At 36.5% G+C, this 23843-nt stretch overlaps 1 protein-coding gene across 1 annotated transcript in view; it reads left to right on the top strand.

The window, feature by feature from the left end:
• The window catches only part of LOC105387045 (potassium voltage-gated channel protein Shaw), a 174602-nt gene extending 152905 nt beyond the window's left edge, over nucleotides 1-21697 (top strand). Inside the window, exons 8-10 of the mRNA XM_038116817.2 lie at nucleotides 16965-17118; nucleotides 19735-19839; nucleotides 20490-21697. Coding sequence (XP_037972745.2) covers nucleotides 16965-17118; nucleotides 19735-19839; nucleotides 20490-21010 — 780 coding nt within the window. The 3' untranslated portion in view covers nucleotides 21011-21697. The remainder of the gene's footprint in view (nucleotides 1-16964; nucleotides 17119-19734; nucleotides 19840-20489) is intronic.
• Nucleotides 21698-23843: the final 2146 nt, after the last annotated feature.

Here is a 23843-nt window from a genome sequence, read left to right as displayed (position 1 = left end):
CATTGGCTACTTTTTATCCCGGAATTCCCACGGGAAAACTTTTTAAGGCGAAGCGAAGCTCGCGAAAGTGCTATCTTTTCCTAAATTGGTCAAATGCTTCCGTCATCGATACCTTTTTACGACGAGTAACGAATTTTAAACTAATGTCAGCCTTTGCTTTGACAGTACACGGACATAAAGAGACATCTACTTATAGACTTAATTTTTCTGCAACTAGGCATTTAATCGGTATTTTTTAAAAGCATCTACATAAACTTGGGTGCCCCTGCCTACGGGCGTTTTAAATGGCCTTTCTATACAATTACTTATTATTATTGTGAAATTTAGTAAGTGTAGTAACGTAACCAGCCTCACTAGTCGTAGTAGCATGGAAGAAGAAAACAAGACGGAAGGAATCTCGCTAAATAAAAAGTGAGACACCCAAAGTAAGTCAGTTTCATTGTTACGACGCCCGCCACACACACATTCACACTCAAAATAAGTCAGTTTGTCGCCGCGCGCCAATCACGTCGCACCCACACACTCTCATGTCGCCGCCATTGTGGTGCTTCAGTGTTTTAGTAAGCGAGATTCCTTCCGCCTTTTTTCATACATCCATGAGTAGTAGAATCTCCTCCTAATACAGTCAGCAACGGGTTTACGACGTGGTTAGAAATTGAGCATAAAACGCTCCGGCCTTCGTATAGGATATGAGTTACCATACTTTACGACCTCTCCCTTACAGTTTCATAGAGAATGATGAAAACTATGACAGTATTATGGGATTGAATAAAAATATAGCTTTTCCATCACTCATGCTCTGAAAATAGGTGCGTATTTCCTAAAAGAGGTATGAAAGTAGCTGTTTTCATTCTCGCGGGAAAAACTTATTTTCTTATAAAATGCGATGAGTAGTGATTAATTTCAAGTAAATACCTTCTTACACTAATTGCCAATTTCTCAATAGTCGGTTAGAGCATAACCAGGGAGTAGTGGTTTACTTTTGACACATCTGTCATGAATTTTATAGTGCCACAAACTTATCTGTTCCGGTGAGAGTGAACTAAATTGATCCATATCTCATTACTTACTAATTAATTGTATATTGATATGGATTAGATGGGTTTATTAAAACCTCAAGGGCAAATTACCACTACGGGCAAACTTAAAATCTTATAAAATTAAGAAATATTAGATATTTACTTGAACTGTCACCGGAACAGATAAGTTTGTGGCACTATATATGGGGATGACGTGTAATTTATAAATCAATCCCTGTCGGTTAGATAACTGACTATGGAGAAATTGGCACTAAACGCTTATAATTATGTTTACTTTGTAATGAAGGTGAAGGAGTATTTTGTTGTTGAAGAAGAAATTAGTATTTTTTGTCATTCATGTTTATATTTTATATTTCCTCGCATGCGTAAATAAAAAAGCACAGTGTACCTCGACAGAACTCCATATTTAATTGCAGATTTCACCCTTTTGGTAACAATGTACTATGACGGCATTACTAGCGCGCAAATAGTAACACCACAGAATAATAACTAGTATACCCACCTGTTCTATAGCGGAAAATCCTTACAAGAGAAAATAATTAGTAGGTAAACATGTTGTGTAGAAGTTATAATTAACATTGCAGCTTATTATATACCTCTAGAGTGCTTTATTGTAAATTACGTCAGGGTTTCCAACACTCTGTGAAACAGTACCTCTACCACAGGTTTAGTAATTTGTAGAAAACTATAAAAGTTTACGTTTTCTCTTTACTCAACAGCGCATCTAGTCGAAACTATCATGAATCTTTTGACATGAATCATGTATCTGTGATAATGTATGAAGAAAACTGTAACTTTTTCTGTTTTCGAAAATTGCAAAACCCGTTGATAGGGTGTTAAATTTATTACGTATTTTAATAACTCGGAAACTATGTAAATTAGGTTTTCAAAAGTTCTACACAAAACTAATGTGTTCTAGTTAGTGCGTAAATTTTTGATATTAGCATAAAATTTGTTGGTAAGTACTCACAAATTCTGTGGATATAAGACCCGATAACACGAAATCGTTACCTAACCTTAGGGTGCTTACATAGAGAATCGGGTGTATCTACCTGTACCGGTAACCTGATTATGCGAAAACGCTCACTCACGGAGCATTTCCCGTATTTTTAAATGTCATGAGCGCTTTCGCATAATCAGGTTACCGGTACAGGTAGATGATGATGATGTCCTCTTCGTCGTATCCGACAACAGCGACTCTTGCTACACTCTGTTATGTGCTCTTATGTGGCTGGCAAGTCCGAACTTTGTCTTGAACACCCTGTCACACTGAGCACAGTAGAGCTGTCCCATCCTGTTGTATGTATAGTTGTAGGAGGGCTTAGGGCGTGTCTTCCGAGAGTGGCGTTTCACGTCAAGGGCTTGAAGTCGAGACTTTTCAAAATTTTCTAAGCCTTTGTGGACAGAGTTACGCCACTCTGGCCTCATCTCAGGTAGATACAGGGAACTCGATTCTCTATGTAAGCACCCTTAGATAGGTTGGCTGAAGAAGGCCGAGGACAGAGTGTAATTGCATTCCTTTGGGAGAGGCCTATGTGATACTAACACTTATAATAATGATGATGCCTTAGTAGCGTATCATCTCTATGAATTGTCCTCACGGAAAAGCCTGCCATTAAACCCACGTTTAACATGACTTTTGTTCATACTTACTAACCCACTAACTCCTAACTAATCTCCAAGTTACCTAACATCAATCTACGGAGTGGTAGCGCCGAGTCTCACCACAATTCACTAAACGGGATTAAGAGAGGAATGACTTGATTAAAAAATCTGCGATTGTTTACTCCTGAAATTACAGAAAAAATATAGCTGTGCCATCACAGCGTATGGCTTATTTTCGTGACTTTATTTCTATTGCATTGATATCACGATTTTCTATACTAATATATTATTATAAAAATCATGACTTGAGAAACAAACACGCTGTAAGTGCACGAATAATCTTTACATAGTTATGTAATTTCTAATTTCAGTATCTATTTTCAAATTTTATATCGACATCCTACTGTACACACAAGTGATAAGGTTATCTGGAAGAGATCGCTATAAGCGAGGCTTTTGTAGTGTACAAAAGTTAAGTTTCTATGAAAAATTATTTATGATTTCTTGGTGTACAAATAAAGAGTACTCTATCTATCTATCTATCTACATTAGTAACCCAACTTAACCACGATCAGCCCAAGTCGGCCAGCCCAGCCCCGACTACCATTTCACACAGACAAATGAAACATTTCTCAAAGTCAAAAGCAAGCTTTTCTCGGCCGCCGCTACCTGATCCTCTGCTTGCCATTTGCACCGTTAATCCCTGGGGATAAAGGTGGTTTTAGCGGTAACAGCTGATGGAGATAGCCTGGCAAAGGTTAGTGTGTGACGTCACAGGCACAGGCGGTCTAATTGTGTATATTCATCACACTGACACTGCAGCTGTAGAAAGCCGTAACTGCTCCCGAGGGCACAGCCGCATAGCCTTGCCAACTCATAGAGAATTTCGTTCTACGAATCTATCTAGAGGATATTGCAAGGTGTTGTAAGCCAAAAATGCCAGTGCCAGATGGATTACTTGTACATAATATTATGAATTTTAAAGAGCTTTCCATAGCTTAAATAAAACTGAAAAAAACTTTTGAATACAATAAATCGTCTCAATAAAACCTAACCTACACAATATTATGTACCTTATATGCTCACTATTGCTCACGACTGTGATGCCCGAAGGGGTAGTCAGTTTTTTTTAGAATAACCTACTTTGTCAACCTTTTTTTGGCTTACTATACAATCGTTTAACAGAAGTACATAGTACCTATCTAGGTATTTTCGTTTTAACAAAAATGCGAAGATTTACGTTAGGTACATATTTTTTTATTCAAAGTTAGGCTTCAGCCAATGTCAAGGCCTCAATTTTCTTTCACGACAACCACGTAATAATACAACAGATGATTTGCAAGCCATGTGAGAACAGATTGGTCTAGTGTTATGGCTTCTACGATTGATTGGTTCCCGAAATAGATGTAGGCCAAGATCAAGTCTACCCCCTTATTCAGAGAAAAGTTATAGGACATTTTAGCTATTGAACTGTTTTGTTCCTCTCTGTCATCGAACAAATTGTTCTTTGAGAGAGAGGGACAAAACAGTTGAATAGTGTGTTAGTTTATGTTAAGAGTACCACTTTTGTAAAATTCGCAAAGAATTACCATCTGCCTACCACACTTGTACAGCACCTTTTTGGTGACGTAACTTTATTATTATTATGGGGAACTGATATTTTTTTCACAAAATAGGTACTTAAAGTTTTAGATAAATTTATCAAGCGTTGTTGCCTGCTGTGTCTGATTTAGGTAACGTGGATGAATTGAGGTCCTAAATTTAATTCCGACACCGTTAACAACGAAAAGACAGCAAAAGGAAAAATCCCGAATTGGAGAGAATGGTTTTCGACGTGATTTATCTTATTTTAATTACGTTTATAAATTATTCGTTGAATTGGGTGAATGAACATCAAAAGGCAGGTAGTTTTAAATTCGTTATACCGAGGTAGATTTTCAATGTTTCCTGAATTTTCGATTTCAGTATTTTTTTGGTAAGTAAAATAAATATTTAAAGATATTTCATGTACCTACCTATAGCAAAGATATCGGTGGATATGTCGCAGGCAACTGGTTTAATCTGCTGTTTGATTGAACCACTAGCCCGTTCATTGGATCGCGCGTTGATTGTAACGTTCGACGTCTTGACTGAACGTCATTCAGCGAAGTCGTTGAATGGGATATAGTATAGCAACTTTGTAATGTCTGGTTAGGGTGAACATCACCAGACAAGAGTCAACAAAAAGACTATGTTACAAAGCTCTTATCTCACAAATTAACTAAACAATAACAATAAACGTACCTTCATATTGTTGTTCATAATTATCTAGTTTCGCCACTTTTTTTCTTTGAAACTATCCGCCCGCGGCGTAATAATAGGTAAATCCATGTTGTCACACTATTTTAACACAAATAACGCACTTTAAAGCTAATTTATTTGCAAAAAACTAACAATATAGGTGTTTTTTGTGTCAGCTGTTAGCTGTTAGACGCCATATTTGTTTTATTCACCACCTGACTGATTTTAAGTCAGCTAACTAGTTGGACGTTTTGTGACGCTTGTACAATCAACGTTCGGCCTAGTCATACAACTGAACAGCGCCATCCAATGAACGGGCTAGTGGTTCAATCAAACAGGAGATTAAACCAGTTGCCTGCGACAGATATACATAAAAAACATACATTCTGTATGTATTCTGTATATGAATTGATAAGCTTCTCCTTATTTTAAAGTTACTTTAAATACAACTGACACATTTGCAACCAATAGCGCCACCGCATCAGTCACCTCATCCAATCACAGCTCGATATCGCCTGCAATTTCAACAAATCACGCGCCAACAAATAAGCCACCGTCCAATCACGCCACACACACTAACGGATAGGTAAATTTAATCAGATGGTACAGGGCATATTGTGGTGCCCGAGACAATTTATAGTAGAAGTGACGTTGCTCGAACGTTGGTGGAACGAACTATCGATAGTTCGACCTTGGTTCGACCCTATCGAGGCATCTTAGGTTTTTAGGTTTTGCAATTTACTTACGTAAACGAAAAAAGTTTTGGTTTTCTTCTTTCACCTGCATACATTATCTGTCAACCGTCAGTACGGGTTTTGCAATTAACGTAAACAAAAAAAGTTTTGGTTTTCTTCTGTCATCTGCATACATTATGTATCAAAAGTTTCATGATAGTTTCGAGGTTTTGTATGCGAGAAAACTGAAACTTTAATAGTTTTCGACAATCTATCAAACCTTTACTAGACGTACAGGATGTACCTGGTCGATAGGCTTATCGATACTATCTTCTCATTTACTGCAATACCGTTGATTAACAGCAATGTCATAAATAGTATCGACACGCACGATATTATTGCTCTCCAATAAAGTACCTTAGTGTCCAAGATAGTATTGCTGTGTTCTCACGAATGTTGTCGACTTTAGACGATAGTAATTCGATAGGCTGGAGTTTTTTTGCGTTTTATTGCCGACAGGGGCGCTGAACAAGATGTCATACGAATTGCTATCGAATGACCTATCGACTAGAGTCGACAATATTCGTGATTGGCACACTGCTTACCATTAGTATCGAATGTATCGATAGATTATCGAATTATCGAAATACCCAGAAGCTATCGATAGTGGACTATTATGTGGCAACACTATGAAGACAATTGATGGGCTGTTCAATACTGAGATATATGTAGGAGCTTGCAATATGATACGTATTGTTCTAGGTACAGGGTTTAATATTGAGGTTATACGTGTGTGAGTTTATTGGTTCTATTAGCAATATGAGAATGACATAAAAATCTTATAGATCAATTTTTTACAACAAAACAAATTTGTACAGAGCCGCGAGCACAGGATTCGAAACCTCCGTTTACGTTGCGTATCGTCAAATGTCACTGTAAAAATGTAAGGCAAATTTGTTAGTTCCAAAAGTGGCATTTGTTTTTTCCATATGTTTGTGTGGATTCGAAAATAGTGACAGTTGACGATACTTCATTTCCCATATGTTTGGGTAGATTCGGAAATAGTATCGAATCCTGTGCTCGCGGCTCTGAATACGGAAATGCTGAAAGTGTTTAAATTTAACCCCAGCTAGGAAAAATAAACTGCTAATGATAAGTAATGCTTAAACATTAGCTGTACTACCACAAAAAAACTGTAAACTCTGTTTAACAAGTGTTTAAAACAAGATTTGACAGATTTTGTAGGCGTTTGACAGAGCTAAACACCTGTTAAATACTGTGTAAGTTATTGTGGTAAGGCCCTAGGTGTACTACCACAAAAAACTTTAAACTCTGTTTAACAAGTGTTTAAAACAAAATTTGACAGATTTTGTAGGCGTTTAACAGCACTAAACATCTGTTAAAAATCTCATCATCAAATCAAATCATCTGTCTTAGTTTTTGTGGTAAGGCCTTTATAACTTAACCATTTCTTACAAAAAAGCTTACATTCCTACTCCTAAGAGTTGAACTTTTTTAAACATTTTTCCCGTATACCTTGTCATTACCATGCCATCCATCTTACGGCATAATGCGAGCTCCCTTTACAAGTCTCGGTCTCATCTTTGTACGGAAATGAAAAGCACCCTGTATAACACACGACGCGTTGTGGTTTACGGTGCAACACCCTGTGATAAGAGCGTAAAAAATTGAGTCTTGTTAACATTTATGTATAAAATTACGAAGAAGAAGCTAGATGACGAACGTTTATTTATGATAAAAGGCGCTTTGAACGGCTGAATCTATTTTGATAATAAAATGTAAGTATTTATATAACACTCTCTATAAACATTTGAATTACCTATATTATTTCTAAAACGTCATACAATTTATAAAATACGTGATCATCATCACTGACAATACAAGTACAGACACTAAATCATTTCGCTTATTTCTTTCAGAAAACAAACCAACGTAGATCTAGTTACAGAAAGACACTGTAATAGCAAAATAATGAAATTCTGTCGAAATTAAATCTAAATCACTATAGATGAAGCTTCCTTTAACTGGGCGTTAACCTTTCACATAAAAATATAGGAATTTATGGTATCGTATCGTATTATTCTTTCCTTGGAGTAAGCAAGCTCAAAAGAAAGAGGAAAAGCCAATTCAATGTTACCCAGATTTACATAATCATGTTCGTTCCCAAAAGCCCTTATAAACGCGAGTGTCTGTACAATTTATTCTTCAGTATAAAAAATCTTATATTCGTAAGAACCATCTCACAAATTTGTGTGTTATTTTACCTTTTCACTTAAGGTGCAGAGCCAACTAGCGGCGCAGTCGTTTAAAAAAAGATATAACTTACATTTGAAAGCGATTTTCCAAAAAACTGCCACGTTTTACGCCCTCTTCATGCTAATTCAAATTTTTAGAACCTAACCTCCAATACCGATTCGACGACTGAATGGTCTAGTGGTTAGTGACCCTGACTGCTATGCCGAAGGTCCTGGGTTCGATTCCCGGCTGGGGCAGATATTTGTTTAAAGACAGATATTTCTTCTCGGGTCTTGGGTGTTGATATTTATATTTAGTATGTATATATCTATGTATTTGTGTAGATATATCAGCTGTCCGACATCCATAACAAAGGTTCTGCCTAGCTTCGGGTCGGTTGGCCGTGTGTGAGATGTCCCCACATATTTATAAAAAAAAACCGGGTTCTACATTCTTGGTAATGTCGTTTCCGCCAGAAACGGTGGTTTATAGTGTTTTTTACATTAACTTCTACATTCTTGGTAAGTACTGGGTATTGGGAGTTGGCTTGGCCTTACACCTCACCTTAAGCTCTATTCAAACAATGCCTAATGGTGCAAGAAGCGGAAATGCGAGGATTAAAACTTCGCACTTTTTGCCTCTTTGTACTACAATAGGTAATTATAACTTTCATAAGAGCTTTCTAGTGTCAAGTGTCTGGCTTAAAATTTTATGTCATAAATAAATATGTGGGGACATCTCACACACGGGCATCCGACCCCAAGCTAGGCAGAACCTGTGTTATGGGTGTTGGACAGCTGATATATCTACACAAATACATAGATAGATACATACTAAATATGAATATACTCGCGAGAGTAACGAGCAATGAAAAAGTCCACTTACAAAAAAACTTATAATATATCGACACCAAAAGGCCCCATTTTTTAATCAAAATATTTTCATTTTTAGTTGATAATTTTTTGATGCGCTGTTAAACTTTGTACTTCAGTATTCCACACGGCGCGGCGCGGCGCGTTTTTAAGTTAGTCTCTTCCGTTTGTGAGTAATTTGCTGCTATTGTTAGTGGAACTCTCTGGCGAAAAGTGGGTGCAGCATTGCACCTCTGCCTACCCCGCAAGGGAGTACATTAGTACAAGGTGTGAGTGCGTGTGTGTGTGTGTTGTGTTAGTGGAAGTTTTTCATTGTTTGTGAGTCATGAGTGTGTGACGTGTGTATAAAAAATATATAAAAAAATGTGTATTACCTGTTGTAGCTGTATTACATTAGAGTTGTTTTTCAGTCGTGGCAATTCAATGAACGATATAATAGAATATAATGGAAAAGTCTATTAGCCTTAACCTGCCACAAACAACTAGTAAGAACTTGGACATAATGTGATTAGGTACTTAATAATTCATACATTTCAGTGGGAGAATACAACAAATAGATAGATAGGAAAGCTTTTAACGAATGAGATGATGATTAGGTATACCTAAATGATATACAATACAATACAATATATAAAAAAAAAACACACACGCACTCACGCCTTGTACTAATGTACTCCCTTGCGGGGTAGGCAGAGGTGCATTGCTGCACCCACTTTTTGCCAGAGTGTTATGTTAGTCCCAATGTAATACAATACAATACAATACAATAATCTTTATTTGCACACCATAAAAAAACTTAAATAACAGAGATGCACAAATGGCGGTCTTATCGCTAAAAGCGATCTCTTCCAGACAACCGTTGTAAGAAAAGAACTAAACATAGAAAAGGGCATTTACAAGGTGTACTTACAAATAATATTTTAAAAAGAAAAATACATATCCAAATATCATTGATACTTACTAACTATTATTAATGAAATACTCATATAAATACAAACATAAATAAATAAATATATAATATATACGATATACGTAATAAGCTGAAAACGGTCATTCTGAAAAACATTGATTCGATAAACTCGTACCTACAACCAATCACAGCGCCGTATTTATGGCAAATCGCGATATAGTGATGTTTATCTACGTCGAGAACAAACCCGTGAAGCGGCAGTAGGAGTTTAAATTACGAATAACACTCATGATTGATTTGCATACAGACGTTTGGAAATGCAAACCGGAGTAGTCAGATACAGATGTCGGATCGCTCGAACGGGAACCACTTACAATGGAAGTGTGTGCGATGAATGTTAAGTATTTCAGTAAATACCTTGAAAGCTTATTTCGTGTTATGTTGTTATGTACCGGGGAGACTTTACTCTTTCTTGACAAAATACGAGGTTTGTAGTGAATTCGGAATATGGAAAATGAGAACTTTCCATATACTATCAACGGCGAATAAATGCAATTTCGATTTTGTATAATGTCTTTTTTAAATGTACATAACATTATTGTTTTTACTTGTGTGTGCAGTACAGCGTTTATAAATAAACAATATTTAAGTGTTTAAACAGTAATAAACTACATATTTCTATAAAATAACCTAACTGTATAAAAACTGAGTCAGAGAAACATTGTTTACGAAAATAACTTAAACTTACTTAACTTAGGACAAATTAAAAAAGTGCTACCTTTATACTGTCAAATTTAAATTGTTTAAAAAACTTTATAGAGAAGTAGCGTAGAACTTTAGGTATCTTAAGCCTAAGTTCCACGATGCAGGTTCGCCTAGTGTGGAATTTGCAGCCACAACACAAAATGTACTTAAACAATTTGTTAATAAACGTTTTTTACTTTACTTTACTTACTATAAAACTACAGAATACCCCTATTTATAAGGGATAATCGAAATTACCCGGGACGCTGGCAAAAACAAAATGTAATCAGCTTATAGAATGTAGCACTTATTTGCTGAATTTCCTAACGGATACCTGCTCTTAGAGGATTTCCATCGTGATCAGTTGGAATAAGGTAGACAATAATAATGTTAGCTATTTAAATGAATTATATTTTTATAATATGGGAGTCTGCTTTTGCTTAGTACCTAACTATGGGAGAAATCTTTACACATTTTGGAAAAATACAAATTAAAACAATTTTTACTGTAAAACTGAAATAACTAAATAAAATGTGCAATAGATATATCGTAAATTGCGATAGTTAAAAAATAATATTAAATTACAGTTAAAGTATAAAGTCCTGAAAACGGAAGTGGATCCTAAGTAATTGTTACAGTCTTTAATCGATGATTTATTAAAGGACAAATCCGTTAAAAATCCATAGCCAAACGGTATTTTATTTTTAAAATGTAAGTAAATAACTGATAATGATAAAAAGTATTTGCAAAATCGCACTCTTTAATGTCAGGACTTTATAGTTGGACTTAAGTAAAATTGTAGGTACTAGATATAAGTAAAAATTGTAATAGATATATAAGGAAAAAGTTGAAAAGATGCTCGAGGAGTTTCTTTCGCCATTTCTTTCCTTCTCAATGACGAGGCCTTTGTGAAATGGTGGTACATGACTATCGACAAATAATTGTAAAATTTTACGTCGATTAAACCATTTGAATTTGAATTTAACAGACTACAATAAATAATTGATACAAATGAAAACGTTTTTCAGTTGGTTTTACGCTATAAAGGCAGCTTAGGTACCTAGCTCAATAATCACATATAATCTCTACACTTCAAAAATATAATATAAATAAGCTGGATCTGATTCAAGAAGATATCAGTTAGGAATTGGCGGACTATCCACTGAGCAAGTTGTTTACAAAATGTGTTTTTCTCGTCACTTCATATAAAATAGGGATGTACCTACTAAATAGGTAACTATTCTCCATGAAAAAACTCAAACTTACACAGTTATAATAATTTTTCATTTACCTAGTGCATTTTTATGCACTTTTCATGTATTTTTTTGTCGCCTCCGCCTAGGTCCAAGTGGTTTTCTTTTTTGTTTCTTTTGAATAATCATCATTATTATAATGCTGGTTTATTGATGATGATATACTATATTACTAATCTCTAATTTTTAATTGGAAAGAATTCTGACATTTTATAAGTGATGCCACTAAAAAAGTTCTTTACCGAAAAAAGGAAAAATTGCGATCCATTTCTGGGCAATAATTTTTTCTTAATATTTTTATACAAAAAGATAAATCTAAATATTTACTTGCTCAAGTAAACTAATACAAAAATAACAAATATTTCAATATAATAGCTGTTTCCGCGAGCTTCGCTTCGCCTTAATAAGTTTTCCCGTGGGAATTCCGCGATAAAAAGTAACATATGTGTTAATCCAGGGTGTCAGCTAACTCCATTCCAAATTTCATTAAAATCGGTTCAGCCGTTTTGACGTGAAGAAATAACAAACATACACACATACATACATACATACATACATACACACATAAACTTACAAACTTTCGCATTTATAATATGAAGTAGGATCACGACTCACCAATGTATCGAATTAATTTTAATTGCTTTATTTTATTCTTTAGCATGGCATCACTTCGTACTAAATTCAGGGATAATAAACCTTTTTAATCAATTTCAAAAAAAGATTGTCTATTCGGTAAGTACATATATGTTCGGTATGTATGTAAGATTATTGGAACTGCACCATATTGACATATGACAATATATTAGGGCTAATCATTGACATATATATATTACTGCGTAAGGACATGCCCAACCAATGAAGAAAATGACACCCGCGCGTTGGCCCTAAAATAGACATTTTAGGGCCAACGGTCCTCAGTCGACAGTTGTCTGTTGTGAAAATATGCCTATTTTTGTAGTGAAAGGCTACAAAAACTATGATACGAAGGTCAAAAAAGAATATGGAATATCGTATCATCCTTAATAAATAAATAAAGACATTTTAAAGCGATAATTATTTTACTACCAAAGTCTACAATGGCCGCACGATGTAACCTTGTACGGACGTCCGCATGCAACTCACTCATATTATTATGTACCTACTGTCCGGTGACGGTAAAATATGAACGCACGTACAAGGTTGCGTCGTTAGGATAAGTAGCTCGGCTCTGACATAGTTCCAACAAATTATGACAGATGGCAGTTATTTTACTTGTATGAAGAAGGTTTGAGTAAAATGTTCTGAAGGGCGTATCTTTCCTTTTGAAATCATTGGGGCTAATAAACAAATATTCAAAATTTTATAAATGTTTATGTACCTATGTATGTTTATATGCTTGTTGGTATGTATGTTTGTCCACGCATATCTCCGAAACGATTGATCCGATTGTCACTATTCTTTTTGAGGGTTCTGTACCTCAAAAGGAAAAAAAGGAACCCTTATATCATCTAATCTCGGCGCTGACATGTAGGTAACAATGAGTTCTTTGAATTTAAGTACAATGTATACCATCGCTCTTACGGAGAAGGAAAACATCTAGATATGTGAACCCACCAACACCGCAGTGGACCAGCGTGGTGGGAAATGGTCCAAGCTTAGGAAGGCAGTATGGAGATGCTGGAGGCGCTTCCCCATGGCAAAGGGAGGATCCTCCGACCGTAGGAATCAAGTGTAGGTTTCATCAAAATCGGTTAGTGAGTTTTCAAGATATGGACGTGGAAGTGCTATGATGTGATACTTTATGGTGATAGCTATCACCTCTATTCAAATACGAACGCAACATCGGCCTGACATCGGCGTACTATGGCTACCGTTTCAAAAAGAATTACTAGTTGTTTTTAGATATATTTTCTACGACAGCGATAATTGCATAAGATAATTGAGATTATCTTTAATTGTATTTTTCACTATTTGTGATATATTTAGGTACGGTAATTATTTCTCACCGTAGGTAAATCCCCTTTTAATTTGGAGCGCCGCACTTAATAAAATGGATACAGGGACTAAAAAATATAGTTTATAGTCTCAGATGTCCAGACTCGTACTGAAAAAGTGCCTAGCCCAAAAAGGTTTGTGATCTCTGATTTGTCTAAAATTGATAACTGTCAGAATTCCGTAAGATTACTAATTACAGTATATTTATAATTATAATTTTCATTAACCTTATAATACTCATACCATATAATACCTTAAAATTAACATTAATTAAATGAAATAAAAGAGGAATAATAGGAGACAAAAAATATATTATTATGTTCTATGTTAATGTAATACCTACCTACAAATAAATATACTTACTGTTAAAATTCAAGATTAAACGAACATTATTTACTTACAAGAAAGGCAAAAAGCTCTACCTCTTAATATTTAAAGTCTGATCCTCGATCTTAAATACACAAGGAAAAAAAGCTCAGTCTCTGACAAACGAATAGCGCCAGATAAGTACACAGAAAACTCTATTGACAAAGTATTCTACAGTTCATCTATCTTCCACCTGAGACTGTAACAACCTCACTTTTCAACTAGGGGGTAGTAACCAACATTCATTGTGGATTGTATCTCTGTGTTTTGATAGTATAAGCTAAGCTGAAAAGTTTTTGTAATCTTACAACTTACTACAGTATCACGAAATGAAAAAAAAAAATTGATGTGTGCGTTATAGGTCTTGCATCGACCAAGGCCCCCTGGCCGTTGACCAAGGCAATGCAGTGGCTTAGCCAGTAAAAGAACAAAAAACCTATTTAATCAAATAATTTTTCAATTTCTACCGCGATATAAGAAACATTAGCATAAAATGGCGTCTGTGCGTATTCCGCATCTGTCCGTATTCTTTAAAACCAGCCGTCTGCAAAGGGCCCGGAAATTCAAACGGAATGTTACTGCCTATTTTTATTTTCATTCCAAGTTGAAACAAGTCTGCGAATTGCAGCAGACGTAATCCAGCTTTCTGTCGTAAAACAGGATAAATTGTTGAATTCCTGTTTGCCCAGACCCAACCTCGGCGGGCTTGCGGGCAGCTTCACATTTTATTTCATGAAATTACTTACTTATCAAGACTTTTTTTGTGTCGGACGGACAATACACAAGTTTACTGGTTTAATATTTTAAGCCTGCTGTACATCATGTTGGTTTGAATTGGTCAAGTGGTGCAAACACGAGTCTAGAAAATTGAGTGCGTCCCTAGTATGCCATTGGTGCTGTCCACATGAAAAACCTACTATCCTTGCAGGGTTCATGTATGATACTAACTACTTTTATTTTATAAAATGAATGCAAATGAATATTTGATAGGTATTTGATATTTATTAACTATGTTAGTTTAAAATTAAAGAAAGTAAATCAATATTATACTTACATGGCGATACAACTCGTGATCAATCACGTGAGTGCGAAGGTTCAGTGAAAAGCGGGTGGCTTGTTACAAGCACTTACCGGTTTGTCAGCGCTAGTCAGTTTTAAGTTTCCAGTTTTTTAGGGTTCCGTAGCCAAAATGGCAAAAACGGAACCCTTATAGTTTCGTCATGTCCGTCTGTCCGTCTGTCCGTCTGTCACAGCCGATTTACTCGGAAACTATAAGTACTACAGTGATGAAATTTGATGGGAATATGTGTTGTATGAACCGCTACAAAAATATGACACTAAATAGTAAAAAAAAGAATTGGGGGTGGGGCCCCCCATACATGTAACTGAGGGATGAAATTTTTTTTTTCGATGTACATACCCGTGTGGGGTATCAATGGAAAGGTCTTTTAAAATGATATAAAGTTTTTTAAAAAACATTTTTCTTAAAGTGAACGGTTTTTGAGATATCAGCTCTCAAAGTCGTAAAAAGTATGTCTCCCCCCCTCTATTTTTATAACTACGGGGTATAAAATTCTAAAAAAAATAGAGGTGATGCATGCTAATTAACTCTTTCAACGATTTTTGGTTTGATCAAAGTATCTCTTATAGTTTTTGAGATAGGTTGATTTAAAGTTTATTATATTTGCTGCTACGGAACCCTTTGTGCGCGAGCCCGACTCGCACTTGGCCGGTTTTTTCTCTATAAGTCACCTGTGACCAGCCTTTCGGGGATTACAGTCGCAACCATAATAATATTTATGTAGGTATTATTGTTATTTTTACATCTTAAAGGAAAAAATGCCTTGACTTTTGTTGTGAGGCTGATAAGATGGTGACGCAAGCCATACTTTAATCCGAGAGTACGGCTGAACGTCTTTAGGAGAAGCGAAGTACAGAGCAAAAGCTACTTATCCTATAAAATAAAAGATCCAACTTCTTATCCATCGTTTTTTTCCCAATTTGGAAGAAATCTCAAGCGTTGATCTTAAGTTAAGTGTTTAGGGTTCCGAGGTACTTTTGAAGATAAGACATGATGAATAAAATGTTAAGTATTCAAGTGTCAGATTTAGTTAAGAGATTCATATGTGTAATTTTTTATTTTACTTTCCTTTATAAATTTAAAATTAAATTTTTTTTCATAACGAGCACAGTAACACCTACAACGTACAAAGCTTTTGATAAATATGACGAATTGGTTTCAGCCGTTAACAAAAGGATGACCCAGCGCTGAAATTTCAGGCTATTAATAACTAGATTAGACTGAGGTCAGACAGCCTATTTACTAAATCATCTAAAGCGATGCCATTTACCTAATGCTCCATTCATCTATTGCTGGATGGTTTGTTCAGATAAAACGGACATATAATTATTTAAGTTTAAGTAGGAGTAGATACATATAATTTAAGCAAATGGAAGTTTTTATGTTTTGACATACCAACTGTAATCTTATCTGTAATCTGTGACATGCACCAAACATTTAAACATATTTAATGCTATTACTGTCCTGCTCACTCAGTATACGGTCAATGCAATATGTATGCACTTACGTTTTTTTTATTTAGGTACTTACTTATTACTATGGTACCTACTAACTTAAAATATAATAATAAACAAGTAGAATCTCTGCAGTAGAATAATTACTCTTTATGTTTTCCTCGTTTGGTCGCAGCCTTCAGTAAGCGGGTCCAGCATTTATAAAACTGCACGTCTGCACTGGAAGTGCAAATTAATTTTCAACATTTTCTTGCCAAGTTTTACATGTCAAAGTTTTCTTGTAAGAAAATTGTTTTGTGCTCCATATATTACTTAGGTAGGTATATTAGCTCCAAATTATTTTGAAACAATCTAATAAACTGATTATAAAAAAGCAAAAGCCCAAACAAAACTCTCAATAAAAAAAAACTAAAAACCGCCATAAAAATTTCACTAACAGCGCCATCTATTCGCAGGCGCGGTCAAAACTTCCTAAGAAGCGTCGCCGAGTGCTCCCGGTGGAACAGCCGCGGCGGATGAAGCGCGAGGTGACCGCCTCCAACCGGCGGGTGAACGCGGTGAAACATCCCGCCGTCATGAAAGATCTCTCGCCCGGCAGCAACAAGTTCGGTAAGTTGCAACTGTTCTATAATAGATGGCCTTATTCACAGTTTTTTTTTGTTGAGTTTGGCTAATGGTGTTGTCTTTATCACGGGTAAATACAGGAAAAAGATTATTGACTGTTAAGCCTCGAATTCACTAGGGCACAAGTTCTGAGACTGTTACAGAACATCTACGGTGCGTGTTCTCAGAACATTTTGGTAACATGTCGTGATATATTTTGCTTGTCCACACTAGCAGTCTCCGCCGAGATGTCGCCCGAGGAAGTCGTGGCAGTTAGTGCTGCGTGCTAGAAGTCGCGCACGCGTCCACACTCTGCAACATCGGTCGCTAGACTGATGTCGCAGGAAGTTCTGTCTTAAGCCTCGTATTCACTAGGCGACAAATTGTCGCAGAACCTGTCTAGGCACATGTCGTCTACGTGTCGCCGCGACGTCGCGCTCTGTTCTGCGACGTCGCACGCGACTATACAGCGACATCTACGTGTCGCAGAACAGGTTCCGTGTTTTGGCTCGCGAGACAGAACTTCCTGCGACATCTGTCTAGCGACCACTGTTGCAGAGTGTGGACGCGTGCGCGACTTCTAGCACGCAGCACTAACTGCCACGACTTCCTCGGGCGACATGTCGGCGGAGACTGCTGGTGTGGACAAGCAACATGTATCACGACATGTTACCAAAATGTTCTGAAAACACGCACCGTAGATGTTCTGTAACAGTCTCAGAACTTGTGCCCTAGTGAATTCGAGGCTTCTGTCTCGCGAGCCAAAACACGGAACCTGTTCTGCGACACGTAGATGTCGCTGTATAGTCACGTGCGACGTCGCAGAACAGAGCGCGACGTCGCGGCGACACGTAGACGACATGTGCCTAGGCAGCACAGGGGTATAATCGTGACAGTTCTGACATTGCGAAAAAGAGACGCTTAGCTACATTAAGCGTAAGAAAGAAACGTTAAGCTGTAAATGTTTTTTGTCCTTTTTGCTGTGGCGCCTGTTTACGTCAGTTCTCTTTGCCAAACAATGAAACAAATGAAAAATCTTTGCCAAACAAAGGCTGACAGTTACAACAAAATTTTCTAAATGCTATTTATTTTTGATTTGCTAGTGATTTGTGGGTGTTTATTAAGTTTATTAGACTATTATCATCACTTAACGAGTGTGTGACATGGGTGGGTGGATTTTGTTCGGTTGTATAGAGCATATTGAACGAAAACACGATGGAATGATGGATGAGATATATTTTCACATGTAAGTAGATACTATCAAGTTTAACAAGCTTACATTCATCATAGTACTATCTATTCGCTCGATTTTAATATAAAACGATACTAATTTTAATACTGTAAGGTCTTTTAGTATCAGTTTTAAGTAAAAATTACGAGGTACCATATCATAACAAATCACATGGTGTTGCAAGTTATTGAAAATTTATTTTACCCACAAATATTATAGTATGCAAAGAAAATACTAGAAATTGTAACGGACTCGGGTTGGGTTTACAAATGGGGCGCACGAATTCGGTTTTTGTGAAGATTGTATTTTGTAGAAGTCATTCTCCTCTTTCAAATGAGGTGCCTCTCATTGTGAGGAAACGTTCGTTTCGTTTTTTTCTTTTATGTGTGATAAAGTTTATTGTATTGATACGAAATGCGTGTTTCCTTTTAAAAAAACCCCATCACATATTTGGCCCACGATTATAATGCTCATGCTCATCCATTATCTCTGCTTCATAGGTTTCCGACAGAAAAAAAAATATCAAGAAAATGGATAGACATTACCGGTCGCACAAATTGGGAACCAAAGAAACATACAAAAATTGTGTTCGGCACATTTTGAAGAGGATTGTTTCGATTGGACGAAGACAATGAATCATACAATCCACTCAGTTTGTGTATATTAAATAATTATATTGAAATCAAATAAGTATGAGTAAAGTTTTTTTTCTTATATCGTCGGTTGACAGGAAAAACTCACTAAGGCTGATTTTTCAATATTCAGATAAATGTTATCTAGGTAATACAAACATTGAGAAACATTGAGACGCAACAGCATCAAAATTATTTCCCAGCAAAACTTTTATCTGGCTATTGAAAAATTAGCCTTTAGTGTCTTTTTCCTATCAACCGACGATATACTCAAGTTTTGTTTTTGTTATTATGATAAGTTAAATTTCCCCATATTTAGGTTTAATTTTTTTGTCGGCAACATCTATGGTTTGAGTGAGAAAGAGTGCACACGGCGATTGCCAGTCTAGAGGTAGTAGGTCTATGCTAGACAGGTTCTGCGACAATTTGTCGCCTAGAGAATACGAGGCTAGGTGTCTCAGGTGACAGGTGCTTAATTTTTTAATGGTAGTTTTCGCTAGAGGCGCCACATTATATCCAGCAAAAAACCTTCTAACCAAAACGATAAACAAATGTAATAACAAGGTAATAACCTGTAGTAGACTCGGCGTATACAAAAGTAAAATGAAACTCCAGTGTTTGATTTCCGATTGGTCATATTATTATAATCAACCACTTTAATCAATTGAGAGCTGCGTTGTTCTATACATGCACAGACCTACAAAGCCACAAATATGCATAAAATGATTAATATTCCTTTATTTTCATCTTTATTTCCAGGTGTAAACGGCATGAACATGATAAGCCTGGCGCTGCAGGCGCCGCCCTGCGTGCTTCGCCCGCCCACCACCGTCGCGCTGCCGCTGCAGGCCCGCGCGCCCATAGGTGATTGTGTTTAATATTGAACTGCTGTCCATTTAACAACAAAAAATGTTGATTAGGATGACCCTAATTAAATAACTTTTGCAAATCCAAGAAGGCCTACCATGGAGCGCAATAAGTATGACAAATGTTTTGCGTCGCGCTCACTCACATTGCGCGTCTTCGAGAGCGAGTTCGACGGAAAACTTTTGTCACGTCTTGAGCCCCGTGCTAGGCCTTTTGGTTATTGCAAAAGTAATATAGTAAAGTAGTTATCTTTATCAATAGGTACATTTTACACAGCTTTTGAAAGTTTACGAAAAACAAATTGATCTCCTTTTAACTTACTTACTAGATTATTTTTGCAAGACACTGGATACTGGATACCAAGTGTGTTTTGTTCTAAATTTAACGAGCGATTTCGCCAAACAACATTCAAGGAATAAAATCAACGAAATTGTAATCTAGTACAATGAATTACTGTACACATAAATGAACATTTGCATGAACAAACAAAAATCAAAGCATGAGACACAACCCAACTACACAATCAATAACTTTCATTCATACCAGCACTGGCATTAAAAACACACAAACATCACCAGCAATTCATGCGACACATACCTATATTTATTTAAACCCTAAGGTAACATAAATCTCCCTTCATTTTTCAGTTGAGAGTCCAATCATCAACACCCAATCTGGTGCCATCTCCCTAGCGTCATTGCAACCACCACTGATGACTGCTCCTCCACTGCAACCCAGGCCTGCCACCACTGGAGCCTTAGACCTGATGCTGCCATTGCAACCCAAACTACTCCCAGGATACAACCTGCAAACGTCATATCTCTCCAGCACTCTTTCCACCGTAAGACCACCGGACCTAGTCGAAAGCAACGGCGGAGAAGCCTACAAGCAAATAGAAGTTTTGTTGGAAAAAAGAGAGTCGATGTCTGAAAGTTCAGTTAAAGACAACGATGAGTTGGATTATGAGCCTGATTGTGAAAAGGGTGATGATGTAGATAATAGTGTAAGTGTTAACGAAAGTTCAGTTGAGAATAGTTTTGGCAATGCTGACAATGAAGATGATAATTCAGTTTTTGCTAGGAGTGAAATCAATTCTAATACAATAGATACTAAGGTAGACACTAGTGTAGATTCCAATGATTATAGTCCTAATAACAATTCACATTGATCATACGTTGGACTCAATTTTGATTGTATGTATTTAAGTAGTCAGTTATTGTAAGTTAGTTAGGAAGTTATCCAAAAGTAGACCTTTTAAAACAATTATAAATGAAATAAAAGCTAATTACTTAAAACTTAAATCCAAGTGATTACAGTCTATTCAGTTAGAAACAAAAATAAGGTATTTTAATGACCAATATTTTGAAGTTAAATTATAGATATTTTAAATCTACTCCAATATTATTCTTCATCGTATAAGTAGTACCTAAGTACTTTTACATTTATTTACCTATTTTTAATTAAAAGACGAAAATTTATGAATGCTGTATCATATTGAGAATGCTAATCGGTAAGTAATTTAAGCAGCATGGGACGCCCTCCTGCCCGCTGGACTGACGACCTTAGGCGGGTAGCCGGTAGTGGTTGGATGAGGAAGGCCGAGGACCGAGTGTTGTGACGCTCCTTGGGAGAGGCCTATGTCCAGCAGTGGATGATTATTGGCTGATGATGATGATGAAGTAATTTAAAAAAATAGATATGTACGTAGTGCTTCACAACCAGAACCAAAAATTTTACAAAATTAGTCTTTGGTGTTTTTTTTTTGTTTTCATTATAAATTATTTTCTATTTTCTTTACACTATAAATTTCGAATTCTTTTCGAGAATTTTAAAAAAATTCCCCACGACACTAGTCACGACCAATCTGAAGACAGTACTAATAGATATCATGGTTCAGTTGTCTTTAGATTTACTACTAACTTAATCAAATACCTCCGTTTAAAAAAATTATTGACCTACATAAACCAAATATTGTGCCAAATGTGTAAAAAAACGTTTAGTAAAAAAATGCATGTAAATTTTCTAATTAAGGAAGTACCTAATTGTTAGAGAATGGAACTATTTAAATGTTATTGGTCTATTAATAGGATTAGTAAGTATATTTTTGTAACATAAAGTGTTGAATGGTTAGTCCATGCATTGTCCGAAGTTATAGATTTTGTAATTATTATAATATTTTTGTCCTACCTGTTAAATACTTTCACATTTGCAAATACGTCATACTGTGCAGCGATCACAGGATTCGATACTATTTTCGAATCTACACAAGCATATGGAAAAAGAATAGGATTTATTTATTTATTCAAAAAGGAACACCAGCAGCTTAAACAACTTACATTACTAAATCATTTCTTAAAATTCTAATTTTGTTGTAAAAGCCTATTAAAGGTGTACACAACATTCGTAAAATATCTATGACAACCTAAATAAAAATCTATATAAAATCAACAATGTTGACGTTAAATAAAATAAAAGGTTTATCTAAGTAGGATCGTCAACTGTCACTGTCAAAATGTAAGGCAAATTTGTCAGTTCCAAAAGTGACATTTGTTTTTTTCATTATGTTGTGTAGATTCGAAAATAGTATCGAATCCTGTGATCGCAGCACTGAAATGATACAATTCTATTTCATCAACATCGGTTTGTTATTTTAATGTAGGTTATTAATTATCTAACTACGTAACTCCGTATTTTAACAATATAATAGGTAGGTACATGGAAAAATATGGTTAATTATTTATTAATTTATCCTATTACTTACTTGTCATAGATATAAGCTTTACTGAAAGTGACTGAAGATATCAGGTGTGCCATGGAGGATCGGCGGGTGACAATACTGGTCCTGGTGGACTTTAGCAATGCGTTCAACGCCGTCGACCACGACTTGTTGCTTGCCGTTCTTCAATGTCACAAGATCTCCGACCCCGCTGTTAGCTGGTTCTCTTCTTATCTTCGTGGTCGTCAGCAGGCAATACGCTGTGGCCCTTCGGTCATATCTGACTGGGCTGACTTGTCTGCTGGTGTTCCTCAAGGCGGCATTCTATCTCCCTTACTTTTTTCAACATTTATTAACCTTGTAACCTCTAATCTTAAATGTTCCTATCACTTGTATGCCGATGACTTGCAAATTTACAACCAGGTCAAGCTTGATGAGCTAGACGCGGGCATTGCTGGGGTGAACGGTGATCTCGAGCAGATACTTCAATGGTCTCGAAACTTCGGCATCTCCGTTAATCCCAGCAAATGTCAAGCCATAATCGTAGGGGGTTCACGGCTATTATCAGGTCTGGACTATGCTGCTGTGCCGCCAGTTAAATATGATGGTAGAGTGGTACCTTTCTCTCCAACTGTTACTGATCTTGGCCTGATGATTGACCAAAACCTGAGTTGGGAACCACAGCTGGACAAAGTGTCCCGCAAAATTTACGCCTCTCTCCACTCCCTTCTTCGCATGAAAAATTTCCTTCCGCAGCACACTAAACTCGCTTTAGTTAATTCTCTCCTTCTACCCATTATAGACTATGCGGATGTGTGCTACCTGGACCTGACTGAAGCACTGCTCAGTAAGCTTGAACGCTTACTGAACACCTGCATTCGTTTTGTTTTTGGGCTCCGTAAATATGATCACGTGTCTCAGTACCGCTCAAAACTAAAATGGCTTCCCATTCGCGATCGTAGGAACTTGCGTATCCTTTGTCTTCTTTTCTCTGTCCTCCACGAGCCTAATACTCCCCCCTATCTTAAGTCAATGTTCCAATTTCTTTCAGATACCCACTCCAGGCAGCTTCGCTCCTCTCACAATTTGCTTTTAGCTTTGCCCTCCTTCCGCTCTGGCTTTATGTCTGATTCCTTTGCGGTCACAGCTGTACGACTTTGGAACGATCTTCCTGACAATATTAGAAAAGCCCCTTCCCGCAACGTGTTTAAACGCTTAACTCGTGCTCACTACCTCAGCAAGTATGACAGCCTATCTTGAACCTAATGTAAATGATATTAATAAT

This window comes from Plutella xylostella, chromosome 3 (assembly GCF_932276165.1).
Source record: "Plutella xylostella chromosome 3, ilPluXylo3.1, whole genome shotgun sequence".
Taxonomy (NCBI): domain Eukaryota; kingdom Metazoa; phylum Arthropoda; class Insecta; order Lepidoptera; family Plutellidae; genus Plutella; species Plutella xylostella.
Note: the sequence above shows the minus strand (reverse complement) of the source record. Positions and strands in the feature narration are given on the sequence as shown.